Genomic DNA, 12770 nt, shown 5'->3' with positions numbered 1-12770 from the left:
ATGTTTAATTTATAGCATGCTGAGAGCTTTTGTGCATTCAACATATAAATGAACACATTCAGGCTTATTCCATAAGAATTATAAAGGAGGTAGGAGTGTACTAAAGGTCTGACATACATCCTAAAATCAGGTATGGGTATGAGTCTTTGAAAACAGATCCAAAACCCTTAGTTCTCATGACCATTTTGCCTTTAATCAACAGTGAAAAAAAGCCACAATTTCTCCTCCCCTCAATTTGTTCATCCAATGAGTAGGCCGAACGAAATCAGTAGGGGCCAGGACCTGGACGAAATCAACTGGGCCAGGACCAGGAAGTCCCCGAGGGAGAGTTTGGGAGTGTGCGGGAGTATTTTTGGTTCTCCTAATGCCTTGGGAAGGAGCTACTAGTGATATTCGACGGAGAAAGGGACAGGGATGAGAAATGTTCTGCGATGAGTAGGACAGTCCTGCACAATGAAGAATTGTTCCAGGCCAATAGGATTCCACTGGGAGACCCTGGACTAAATGTGGGACGAGGGTGCATCCAAGCTTTCCAACTCACATGTATTAGAGTTCTCCAGAGAAACAGACCGATAGGAAATATATACATGTATGAACACTAATACAATAAAATGTAATCGTGTAATTCATCCATAAGTTCATTACATTATATACGTCTTATAGAATTATAGAATTCTTATGTAATTATTATAAGATGTATATCCTATATACTATAATATAATTGAAGAAATATATACATGGAAAGAGACAGTCTTATTTCAAGGAACGAGCTCACACAGTCGTGAGAGCTCACAAGCCTGAGAACTGCGGGGCAGGCTCTGGACCCAGGGAAAAATTGATATTGCTGCTCAATCCAAAAGCAACCAGGAAGCAGAATGTCTTCTTCCTCAGGGCACCTCAGTCATTTCTCTTAGGGTCTTCACCTGATGGATCAGGCCCACCAACACCGTGGAGAGTAATCTGCTTTGTTAATCACATCTAAAAACAAAATACCTCCTTGCAACATCTAGACTGATGTTTGACCAAGCGCTATCTAGGCTGGCCAAGCTGACACACAGAATTACCCATCACACCATGATTTGAAGGAGCGTTTAGTGTCTTTATTTATTCCGAAGCTTTGCTTCATCTATCTTTGTTCTTAGAACACTGCTGATCCTATATGTAATTTATTTGGTGCCGAGTTCTGATATTGTATCCCTGCTCTGGTGAGAAAATATAAATTATTCTCCAGAAGTCTGCTTTAAGTCATAGGCTCAGACTGTGTTTTTTAACATTTGCCCAAGCAGTGACCCATGGGTGTGACTCACTTTCTTTTTCGTTCACCAGCCCTCAGGCACCGCCAGCCTCCAACACTGGCCCCCACCCCCCACCTCCACTCCTTCAGGTTCCATGTCCTGGTACCCTCATCTGTTTTCAAAGACTCATACCCATACCTGATTTTAGGATGTATGTCAGACCTTTCACATGGCAGCCGTCAAATTTTCCTGAAGTTGGTAATTAATCAAAACTTGAGGGAAAATAAAACAGGTTTCCTGCTCTAATAAGAGCCCAAGAGGGTATTAAAATGGCCCAATCAGCTGGTCTAACTAAATTCAGTAGCTGAACAGTTATTTGTTCTGTTTGTATGAATGCTTAATAGTTGTATTCATTTTGATACTGACATTGAAAGATCACACTCATACTGAGAAATTACATCGTTTATAAGCATTATGCAAATTGAAACTAGTGTCTAGATTTACATATATTACCAATACAGCTGTAAGTCATACATGAAGCTCTATGACTTGCTAATTTGCACTCCCTAAATACATTCCTTTTTCACCCTGCATCTGATTTTGCATCTGCTGGAAAGATTGATTATCCTTCTGATGAAGATGTGCATCTTTTCTTAAGGAGGTGTGGGACTCAGGGATTAGATTCAGTTCCTCATTTCGTATGTCTCATATGGAAAGATTTTGAAGAGCCAGACTTAGAGCTTGAAATTGCAGAGCCCACGAGATATACCATATATTGCTCATTCTGCCATTAATTTCTGTGTTTTGTATTTGTTTGATCAGGAGGCTAATGAAAGCTCGCACCATCTTTGTTCAGAAATGTGGCTGCAAAGGCCAAAACGAACTGTATTCCTTGCCACGTAGTTCATGAGAGATGAGCCTTGATTTCTGCTAGTAGCTCCCATTGACAGCTCTTTTTCCTTGTGTTCATGTCCAGTTCACTGGAGACCTACCTGCAGCCTTTGTTGAAATAAGCCACCTTGAACTCTCTCCAACAGTGCTTACTCCGGGGGTCTTGCTTGGTTGGCGTCCTCCAGTCCTCCATCACCTCCCCAAGATGCCCATTACTGCTGCACCCCATTCTTCCTTTAGAGTACCTGTCCTGGGTTGAACTGTGTCCCTCAAAAGATATGTTGAAGCCCTAAGCACTCAGTACCTCGGAATATGACCTTATTTGGAAACAGGGTCATTGCAGATGTAACTAGTTAAGATGAGGCCATACGGGAGCGGTGTGGGCTCTGAATCTGACTGGTGTCCCTATGGAAACACAGCTGGGTGAAGACACAGAGACGAACAGGGAGAACACCACGTGGTGACAAAGGCAGAGATCGGAGTTATAGAGCTGCAAGTGAAGGACTACCAAAGGTTGCCAGCAAACCACAGACGCTAGGAAGAGGCGGGAAGGATGCCCTGATATTCCTCTATAAGTGACAGACGTCAGAGGTCCATGCTAGCACCTCAATCTCAGACATATAGCCTCCAGAACTATAAGACGATGAATTTCTGTAGCTCTAAGCCCCCCAGCTTGCGGTACTTTGTTACGGCAGCTCTCAGAAATGAATACAGAGCTCCACTAAACACCTCCCTCTAAATCCCATCTCCTTTTGTGTTTTCCTGAAAACGAGCCAGACCTGGCCCAATTGCACCGAGCCTTGTACCCTGCCACATGTGGCACCACCACTGTCAACACCAGTGGTGATGTCGTGTCTCCTCCTTGTCCCATAGCCTAGTAATCGAACCCGCTTGACTCTGAGGTCCAACCTGTCCCAAATAGTTAGCCCCTGCTGACACTGTGACAGACTCTAGAGCCAGAACAGAGTTTGCACTCTTCTCAGAAGATGACTGTGCATGTTAGGGGCTGCCTGTGTCCTCCCAAAATTGATATGTTGACGAGATGGGGGCTTGGGATGGTAAGTAGGGCTAGACGAGAAAGGTCACGTGAGCACACAGCAAGACAATGGTCACAGGCAGGCCAAGAGAAGCCCCAGAATGACGTCTACCTTGTCAGCACCTTGATCGGAGCCTGCCCAGCTTCCACAGCTGTGAGGAATACATTGCCACTGTTTAAACCACCCGGTCGATGGTACTTTGCAATGGCAGCCTGAACAGACCGACACAGTGCATATGTTTGTGCTTTGCTTTCCCCGACTTGCGTGCTTCAAACTCAGCCAACCCAATGTAGACTGCCACTGGGCTTGGGGACTGTATTAATTAGAGTCCTAGGGCTGCCGTAACAAGTTACCACAGTCTTGGTCACTTAAAACAACAGAAATTTATTGTCTCAGAATTCTAGAGGCCGGAGGTCCAAAATCAATGTGTTATCAGGGCCATGTTTCCTTTGAAGGCTCTAGGGGAGAATGCTTCTTTGCTTCCTCCAGCTTCTGGAGGCTCCAGGTGCTCCTTGGCTTACAGCTGCATGACTCCAGTCTATTTCTCTGTCTTTATGTGGCCTTCTCTTCTCTCTCTTAGGAGGACACTTGTTCTTAGATACAGGACCCACCCAGATAATACAGAATAATCTCATCTTATGATCCTTAACTTAATTACATCTGCAAAGCCTCTTTTTTTAATAAAGCCACATTCACAGGTTCTGCGGGTTAGCATGTGGACACATCTTTTGGGGGGGCCACCACTTAACCCGCTGTGGATGACTCCAGGGAAAAGCACACAGAGTGATAAATCATAACAGAAACAAAACTGGCAAATGAAAATTCAAAAATGATTTATGTCAGTTTCAGGCCATCACCTCGTCCTTTGCCTTTATGAAGATTTAAGCCTCCGGAGGTTCCATGTGGCTGGAAAGAGAATAACTGCAAAGCTACTGATCCGGAAACTTAGTATTTGATTTTCCACTTAGTGACAGGCTAAATTACAAAAGATTGCAGAGCACTTTATGTACACCCGCCGTTCCCACTCTGCCATGGTTCGGCCTTGGCAATTTACATTTACAGTGTTCAGCCAATTAAACCTCTCTTATCAACTTAGGGCATTTGCAGCAGGGAGGCAACATACAATTAAAGTTCTATCAGTTAGTCAGCTTCCATATGTGCTCCAGCTCCCAGCTCCAATCTGTTTCCACACTTTTCTTTCGTCACTGAGTCCTCTTCCTGTGGCTCTTCAGTGTGTCCTCAAAGCGGGGGATTTGCAGGGAAAGTTGTCAGTCTGTTAGCGCAAACGGCAGAAGAGGGAGAAGTTATGCATCGAGGCCAAGCAAAACAAAGACTCCGAACAGAGGCATTTCGTTGCCATTATCAATAGTGCTGTATTCATATTTGTTGAGTTTAATCGTTCCCTTGGAGAGTCACTATACGTGACTGAGGGACGGAAATGTTGTTAGCCTTATCTTACAGATAACTAAACTGATGTTACCATGAGTTGAACTACTTTTCCAAGACCCTACAGTTTATGAGTGGTACACCAAAAGAAGCCGGATGTTTTATCTCTAAAGACACTCTCTAAAGGAGGTAGCTTCCAAAATATTTTAAGCAATGGGAGCATCATTTAAATTAGCTTCTGGCTTCTGAGAGGAACTAACCTAAAAGTAACACTGATTTGGTTGAAGTTTGCTAAAAATAAATCTTGTTACTTATAAGAACAATGTAGTCAGTCTTTGAAAACCCTTTAAAATGAAAAAACCACTTAGAAATTGACGGTGACACGCGTCTGGTTAAAGGCATTTAGCAAGCAAGGATTTTTGCCTGAGACAGAAAAACTCCCTTTGTGAATTGAGGATCAAAGTCAGCATAGCTTGTCTTTAAAGTTGGCTTCCACTTGGGCCCCAGAGCTTGGGATTTCATGATCTTAAAAAGCCCAAAGTGTTGGGGCGCCTGGGTGGCTCAGTCATTAAGCATCTGCCTTCGGCTCAGGTCATGATCCCAGGGTCCTGGGATCGAGCCCCGCGTCGGGCTCCCTGCTCCGTGGGAGGCCTGCTTCTCCCTCTCCCACTCCCCCTGCTTGTGTTCCCTCTCTCGCTGTGTCTCTCTCTGTCAAATAAATAAATAAAATCTTAAAAAAACAAAAAAGCCCAAAGTGTTGCAGAACGGGAGGAGGAGAGAGATCTGAGTGGTTCAAGCGAGTCCATCCGTGTGGACCACAGCTTTGCATCCCAGTTAGCTGTCAAGGAACCTCTATGTGGAAACAACAGAAGACCCAAGAACTTGGTCTCTTTAAAGCATATGCTTTGCAAAGAACACATATCAAGATAGAAAGGCCATGAACGAGATGTGCCTGTTTGGTCTCTCAAAACATCACCAATGTCTCCATCCCCCTTCAAAAGTCTTTCAAAGACGCTCCCAAACTCTTCCCCCAGATATGTATTCCTCTCAATTATGATTCGCTGGAGTAAAAATTGGGAGGAATTATGAAGAGTAAAATGTGTGCACAACATTAATGTCCTATCTGAGTAAAGACAATTATAGCCTCAGCTAGTAGTCTCACAGAGAAGTGCATACTATATAGATCATTCCATTTGTAGATGGCTGTATATGCTGTTTACTAATATTTCCCTGAGCTTTGTACAGGAAAATAACCAGATCTGCTGCACTAGTTGTGCACTGCCCAACTCCAGGGAGCTATTCACACCGACCACAACGTCAATGATACCTCCTGGGAAATCCAGGTGGCCTGACCATACCGGCTTGTTTCCTATAAGACACATGAGGTGAACACTTAGAAGCCCCCTAGCCCATCACATAATCTTGTTGAAGTGTGATGGTTGTCTGTTTATATAAAAATTGCCCTACCAATGCAATTGGATTATAGGTTTTATAGGAGTACTGGTATGTACATACAGGCAGGTATTTGGTTGTTCCTATTTTCACTGAAAAGTTTGCCTACCCACTACTGATTCATCTTTACTCTCCAATTTATTACCAGATACTTAGTGCCTGTGGATCTTACTTCTTGTAACATGGGGAATAGTCCCTACTTGATCCTCACTCTTTTACCACTTCCTCTAAGGCCTATTGCCTGTAGGACAAATACCTACATTTCCCCATAGAATAGAAATATTTACACATATTGCGTACATTTCAGTTAATATATACCTCCAAAAAGCTGAAATGTGTCTCTGTTTTCAAATTTTCCATACCTTGAGTGATACACATAATTCTTTCCCTCTCCATGTGATCACTAAGCTATTCAGGGTATTTATGTATTATATTAGCTCTATTCCTGCAATAATGCTATAGAAGCATCTTATAGGGTTAATCTCAAAATCTCAGTGGTCCAGAACAACATTTATGTATTTTCCTCCTTCAAGGGTCTGTAGGACAGAGTCAGGTCTGCTCTAAGCATCTCCTCATCCTGGAGTCAGCAGCCTCCCTGAGCATGTTCTTTTCATGGCAGATGGCAGTAGCACTGAAGGGAAAACCAAACTGAGCAAGCACACTTAAAGCTTCTGATCGGAATGATTGCTACCCAAGTTCATTGGCCAAAGCAAGTTGAGAAGAGTGGAGTGGAGAAGCGCACTCTGTCCCAAAGGGGAGCAACGGGAACATCGTGTGGAAGATGGGGTGTGATAATTCTATTACAGGCAGGGAGTGAGGAAAAATACAGTGTGAACAATAATCCAATCCACACCAACTACCGAAATCTCAACTCTATTCTCTGTCATTTACAGGAGTTGAAATTGATTGGACTGGACATCCCACACTTTGCGGCAGACCTTCCACTGAACCGATGTAAAAATCGTTACACAAACATCCTACCGTGTAAGATTCTCACTAGAGCCTATCCTGTTCACGTCTCTCAAAGGCTGACGGACTGTTACTGCAGATTCATCATTTTCACCAATCTCTGGCCAAGCCCCGCTGTGGTCTGGATCCTCAAGGCCATCTCTGCTATTTCATTGGTCCCATTCATGCTTTGATGTTATTAAATAACATAGGTTACCATCCTATGTACGAATACTGAACTTCTTTGCTTTCAACTGAATTGTGTCTGATGATCAGGAAAGACTGACCGTTTGGCTCTTTGGAGATCAGAAATTTTAGCCAAATTAGGATAAGATAATCTGAGCTTTCATAAACTATTTTCAGTCAACTCCCTGACAAGGGAAGGAGTGCAATGTACTAAAATGCCTCCCCTTTCTTACTTCTGGTAGGTTCTCTTGTTGCTTAGCATTTTGTAATAAAAGCAACATTCGAGAAAAAAAAGTAATATGAAGCATTATGAACCAGACAAAAAATACATTCCAATATAAATTTAACTTTGTTCTCTGCCACAGTGGATAGAGGTAGGTAGGGGCTAGTGCTGGGAGAAATGGAGAAGGGGGAGGAGGGGAGCTGAAAAAGCTCTAGAAGGAGAATTTTCTCCTTGATCGGCCTTCTTAATAAAATTGCACAGTGTCATCATTATAACACTTTACATCTGTACACATTCCAGAATGTACTTTTCTCATCTGAAGTCTGTTTACACAAAGCCTGTGCAACTCCATCTTCTCTAAATTTTCCAAAGGTAGTGGATTTTCTGGATGTGCTAGGTGACATGGAATTCATGGATTTAGGCTACATCCTCTAGCCTTCCATACAACCCACCAGATATTTTAGTTTCTCTAAATATCCTGCACAATGCCCCCACAACCTGGAGACAAGGACAGGGGAGCTGATGGAGAGGAAACGGTGATTGAGATGTGTTTCTGTCTTTATTTAAACAATAAACAAAGATTGAGGTGTGGCTGAAATATCAGGCTAAAATAAACTCGACCTACTCTGTCACAGGCTGATCTGACTTGCTATTTGGTTAGATAAGGTCAAGACAGTTCTTTCTGCTCACATTTTCAATATTTCTTTTCTTCTTGTTCTTTGCAGATGACTTTAGCCGAGTGAGATTAGTCTCCATGAATGAAGAGGAAGGCACAGACTATATCAATGCCAACTACATTCCTGTAAGTATAACACAGTAAAAAAAAAAAAAAAATTTTTTTTTGAAACCAGACATCCAAATTCTAGCTCAGCCAGAGGAGGACGATTCAGGGTCCAGAGATGCATCCAACAGTTGTAAAGAGAGCCATTCTCCACCTGGCCACCCAACTCTCAGGAACACTTCCCATTATTCCTCTTCAGAATAACGAATGGGGGGAAAAGCCCCTAGATGAGTAATGTTCGGATTTCTTTGTAAAGATCCGGTGAAAGTGAAAGTCAATAATTACACTAAAGATCATCTGTCTCTTAGCTTTCGGTTTCGGCAACTCAGCTCAAAGGGCTCTACCTGAGCCCCTGTTCTTTAAAAACAGTGGCTGTTCTCATTAAAAAGGTGTGAGAACAAGGCTTACAATCACACTGACCTACGCGGGTCCGTTACTCTGATTACCTCTTTGATGTAAAAGGGAAAGAACATGACCCAGGTGTGTGATCCTTTGCCAGACTTATCCCCCAGTAAATTCTCAGGTTTTCCTCTTTCGTGTGGACCAGGATTTGGTGTTGACTGGGGCTCCTTAGCGGACAACTTGGTCACTTCATCTTTCAGGGATACAACTCACCCCAGGAGTATATTGCCACACAGGGGCCACTGCCTGAGACCAGAAATGACTTTTGGAAGATGGTTCTACAACAGAAATCCCAGATCATTGTCATGCTCACGCAGTGTAACGAGAAAAGAAGGGTAAGTGCCCCAGGGGGCTGTCCCCACCGGCAGCACAACCCGTACCAGCCGTGGCCACGGCTTGAGTGCTTACTGTGTACCAGAAACTTCCACTTGCTCCATTTTTCCTCCTCACAATAGTACGATGCGGTTCTTCAGAGGCAAGGACTTCTGTTTTCCCTGAGTGAGCACAGACTCTTTCTTCCGTAGCCTGTTTGTTTTAAAAGGTTGTGCCACTGTCCCCTCAGGTGAAATGTGATCATTACTGGCCATTCACGGAAGAACCCATAGCTTACGGAGACATCACCGTGGAGATGATCTCGGAGGAAGAGAGGGATGACTGGGCCTGCAGACACTTCCGGATCAACTATGTAAGTCACGAAGCACACTTTCAGGTCCTCATGCCGAGGGGACACACGCGGGTCCGAGGCCAGCCCACCGTCACGTCAGACTGTGAGCTCTTTGGGCTTTGCAACACTGCTTTCTTCAAGAGATAAATCCCACTTTTTGAACGTGTGTGTTTCCCATTTCATTAACAATGGTGTGGATGAAATGGCTGGCCCAGAGAGCCGGAAGAGATGGGATGACAAGTCCTCATGGTTCCATCTCAGTGTAGCCGAGGGCAATAGGAGACTCGGGGAATCACCGCTCACCAGTTACGACTGACGAGAGAAGTTCTCATTACTTACATTAAATTCCATGTACGAATAATTAGGATATATAAGACACACTTAAACTTTAAACACTTAGGCCATAACTTAGTAGTTTGGGTTTGGTTTTGTTTGGCTTTTTTCCTTATTTTTGTTCTGGTTTGGTTTTTACTATGTCAAAGATACTTCAGGCTTTTTTAACCATGGTTCCATACCTCTTTTAAAATGCTATTGATTTCTGAATATTAGCATGTCAGAAAAAGTCTACTTTTCCTGGACCTGCTGCCTCTCTGATGATTAGCCTTTGAGCTTATGCTGAATGTTTACGTGCTGCTTAGGAGCCGACATCAACCAGTCACCCTGTTACCTTCTTCACACACGGCAGTCCCAGAAGAGGGAAGGGCATTTTTACTAGGAGTCACTTGAACGTGCTCTCTGTTGAGGACAACATTGAATAGGAACATTCTCATTGCAATGTTCTCTGCTTAGAAACAGCACTTCCTAAACGTATGGGACAGGGGATGGTAGACTGGGGTGTGGACCGATGGACCACTGCTTGTTTTGTAAAGCCTGTGAGCCAAGAATGAATTTCAATTTTTAAGTGGGTGAAAAAAAAATCAAAAGAAAAATATTTCCCACAAAATATGGAAATTATATGAAATTCACATTTCAGTGTCCACAAATACCATTTTATTGAGACAGAGCCACACGCACATTTGCTTACATGTTACCGATGAATATTTTTGTGCTACATCAAGCTGGAGTAGTTGCAACAGAGACCCTATGACCCATAACACCTAAAATATTTACTGTCTGCCCTTCCCAGAAAATGTCTGCTGACCCTTAATGTGGACAATGGAAACAAAGATTGTCCATATCAATACAGCAGAAGTACTCATCAATTCATCATTTATTGATATTTGCAAGTTTAATCACTTCTTAACCACTGGTAGTTAACAATGGCTTTTGCTACAGGGGAATTTAGGCAAATCCTTAGCAGACTTGCTTCGTGCTGTTCCATATTTTTGAAATGGCCATCTCCGCCTGTTCCCTAAACACTTCCCACTCAGAGTTTCAATTCAAAGGTCACCTCCTTTGTTAAGCTTTCCCTAGTCTCCAGACAGCTTTATTCCTTTCCCCCCTGCTCTAGTCTCATCTAGATTATTCTATCACGGGACACCAGAGATGGTTATAACTGTCTCTCTTCACGTCCCCTTCCCGCAACGTGCTGTGAGTTTGGGAAGCACATACCCTGTTTTAATAAGCTTTGTAATTCCAACCCTTTGCCACTTATAAAGTCTTTGTGGGATGAATAAATGAGTGAATGAATGAACGATTTGAAAAATAATAAAGCACTTGGAAAGTTCACAGATAGATGTTCCTCGGGGAAAATATTTGACAGCTTGAATGCCATTTGAATCCCGCTTTCTTTCTTGGCTGTTTCAGCCGGAAAGCCAGTGTAAACTGCTGGGTAAGCGTAGAACAAATAATTCCCTGAGTTTGCATTCAGGAGAAAAGAGACTGCGGAGCGCAAAATAGGGTCTGTTCCATGCCTGTTTCCTTGACAGAGAAGAGTCACATAGATCAGTGTCTGGTCAGTCCTATGCTTCTTGTCCTTGGTCTTAAATGCTGACCTATCTTTCAATGATAATCATGTCAAGGGCTTAAAACACTGAAATAAAACATTGAATTCTCTGGTAAGATGCCTATACAGTAGTTACAAGCATTCGGTCCTAGAGTGCCCCCTTTTGGCCATAAACACCAAATCTAAATTTTATCCTTCCTGGATGAAGGTTATATTGCAAAAGAACATTATGCTGTGCTCATGGGCATGTTTTTCTATTTGTTTCGATTTTTGCTCACACTCTTCTTTATTCCTTCCATATTGATATATGGGAGCTTTCAGAGTACAACCTAAAAGTACATGAATGAGGAAATCGGGTAAGAGAAATTTTGAAATGGCTAAGATGAACAAGGATGGTTTTCTCATTTAATAAGAAAGGAGGAAAATGACCACAACACATAATTTGCCACCTTCCAGAGCTTGAAAACTTGGCCTGAACTGAGTAGGAACTGGAGACTAAAACCAGCAAAAATGTGTTTGTTCCCATCGATGTGTGCCTTGCTATTCAGCTGACAGGGATCACCCTGATACTCAGAACTCTGTCTTGCAGCTATAGAGAGACTAATGACAATTTAAGTGTTTCCTAATTTCGAACCACTTTGCATATTTTAGCTGGATACATTTTCAGATCAATTATATATATATATATATATATATATATATATATACATATATATATATACACAGACACATATATATTGCCTACCATGTACAAATCTTTGAGCAAAGCCTGTAATCAGCCTTGGAAAAGATTTAACATTTTTTGTGAGCTTTTCTGGGCAACCAAAGTTATCTAGTGATTGAATATGCTTAAATCCTCATGGTGCTGAGTAATGGAGTCATTCTGCACAATTTATTATGCTTGGGTTACTTCCTGGCCGTACCTCCTGAAAACAGCAGTGAGAGTTGCCAGCATCTTTGCAGACTTATTGCACCCATGCTCCATGTGTCTAAGAAAGAGCCCTTGAAGGCAGTGAGGGAGGCACTGCATGTGGCTGGGGGTGGATAGCCTTGAGTGCCTAGGGGACAGGGGGTCTAGTCGAAGTGCTGATTTACTTATGTTTACACAGATCTTATTATGTATCTTATTACGTATTTATGTATATGCTTTATTTATGCATTTACTTACATTTATACAAATTTTATTCCACCCAAGGCCACTGACTCTTTGGAATTCATTTCTCTTCAATACCTGAACCTAGCTTTAGTTTCATAACCAGGCCAAATTCTTCCAAATTATGATACAGTATTCCTTTCACCGAGTGCATTCTAGGCTCCTAGCAAGTTTGAGGGAAGGGGATGAATTAAGATCTTTGTGAGGCCTGGATTTGGACTATTTCTGATAGTTGATAATAAGAACAGAATAAATCTTTATGCTTACAAATTAGTAGAGACTAAGAAGAGTGAGTCTTGGGGCACCTGGATGGTGCAGTTGGTTAAGCATCCGACTCTTGGTTTTGGCTCAGGTCATGACCTCAGGGCCGTGAGATCGCACCCCATGTGGGGCTTTGTGTTCAGTGTGGCGTCTGCTTGAGACTCTCTCTCCTTCTCCGTGTCCCCTCCCTTACACTCTCTCTCTCAAATAAATAAGTCTTAAAAAAAGAAAGAAAGAAAGAAAGAAAGAAAGAAAGAAAGAAAGAA

General features: G+C 42.6%; 1 protein-coding gene across 3 annotated transcripts in view; it reads left to right on the top strand.

Annotated features, from left to right (window-relative positions):
• PTPRO (protein tyrosine phosphatase receptor type O) overlaps positions 1-12770 on the top strand; it is a 234436-nt gene that overhangs the window by 210244 nt on the left and 11422 nt on the right. For all 3 annotated transcript variants that reach the window (XM_073877934.1, XM_025879885.2, XM_073877935.1), the window contains 4 exons: positions 6895-6985; positions 8084-8160; positions 8742-8876; positions 9104-9226. In XM_073877934.1, the coding sequence (XP_073734035.1) occupies positions 6895-6985; positions 8084-8160; positions 8742-8876; positions 9104-9226 (426 nt within the window). The remainder of the gene's footprint in view (positions 1-6894; positions 6986-8083; positions 8161-8741; positions 8877-9103; positions 9227-12770) is intronic.

This window comes from Callorhinus ursinus, unplaced genomic scaffold, assembly GCF_003265705.2.
Source record: "Callorhinus ursinus isolate GAN/ISIS: 27379988/994484 unplaced genomic scaffold, GSC_fseal_2.0 scaffold27, whole genome shotgun sequence".
Taxonomy (NCBI): Eukaryota; Metazoa; Chordata; class Mammalia; order Carnivora; family Otariidae; genus Callorhinus; species Callorhinus ursinus.
Note: the sequence above shows the minus strand (reverse complement) of the source record. Positions and strands in the feature narration are given on the sequence as shown.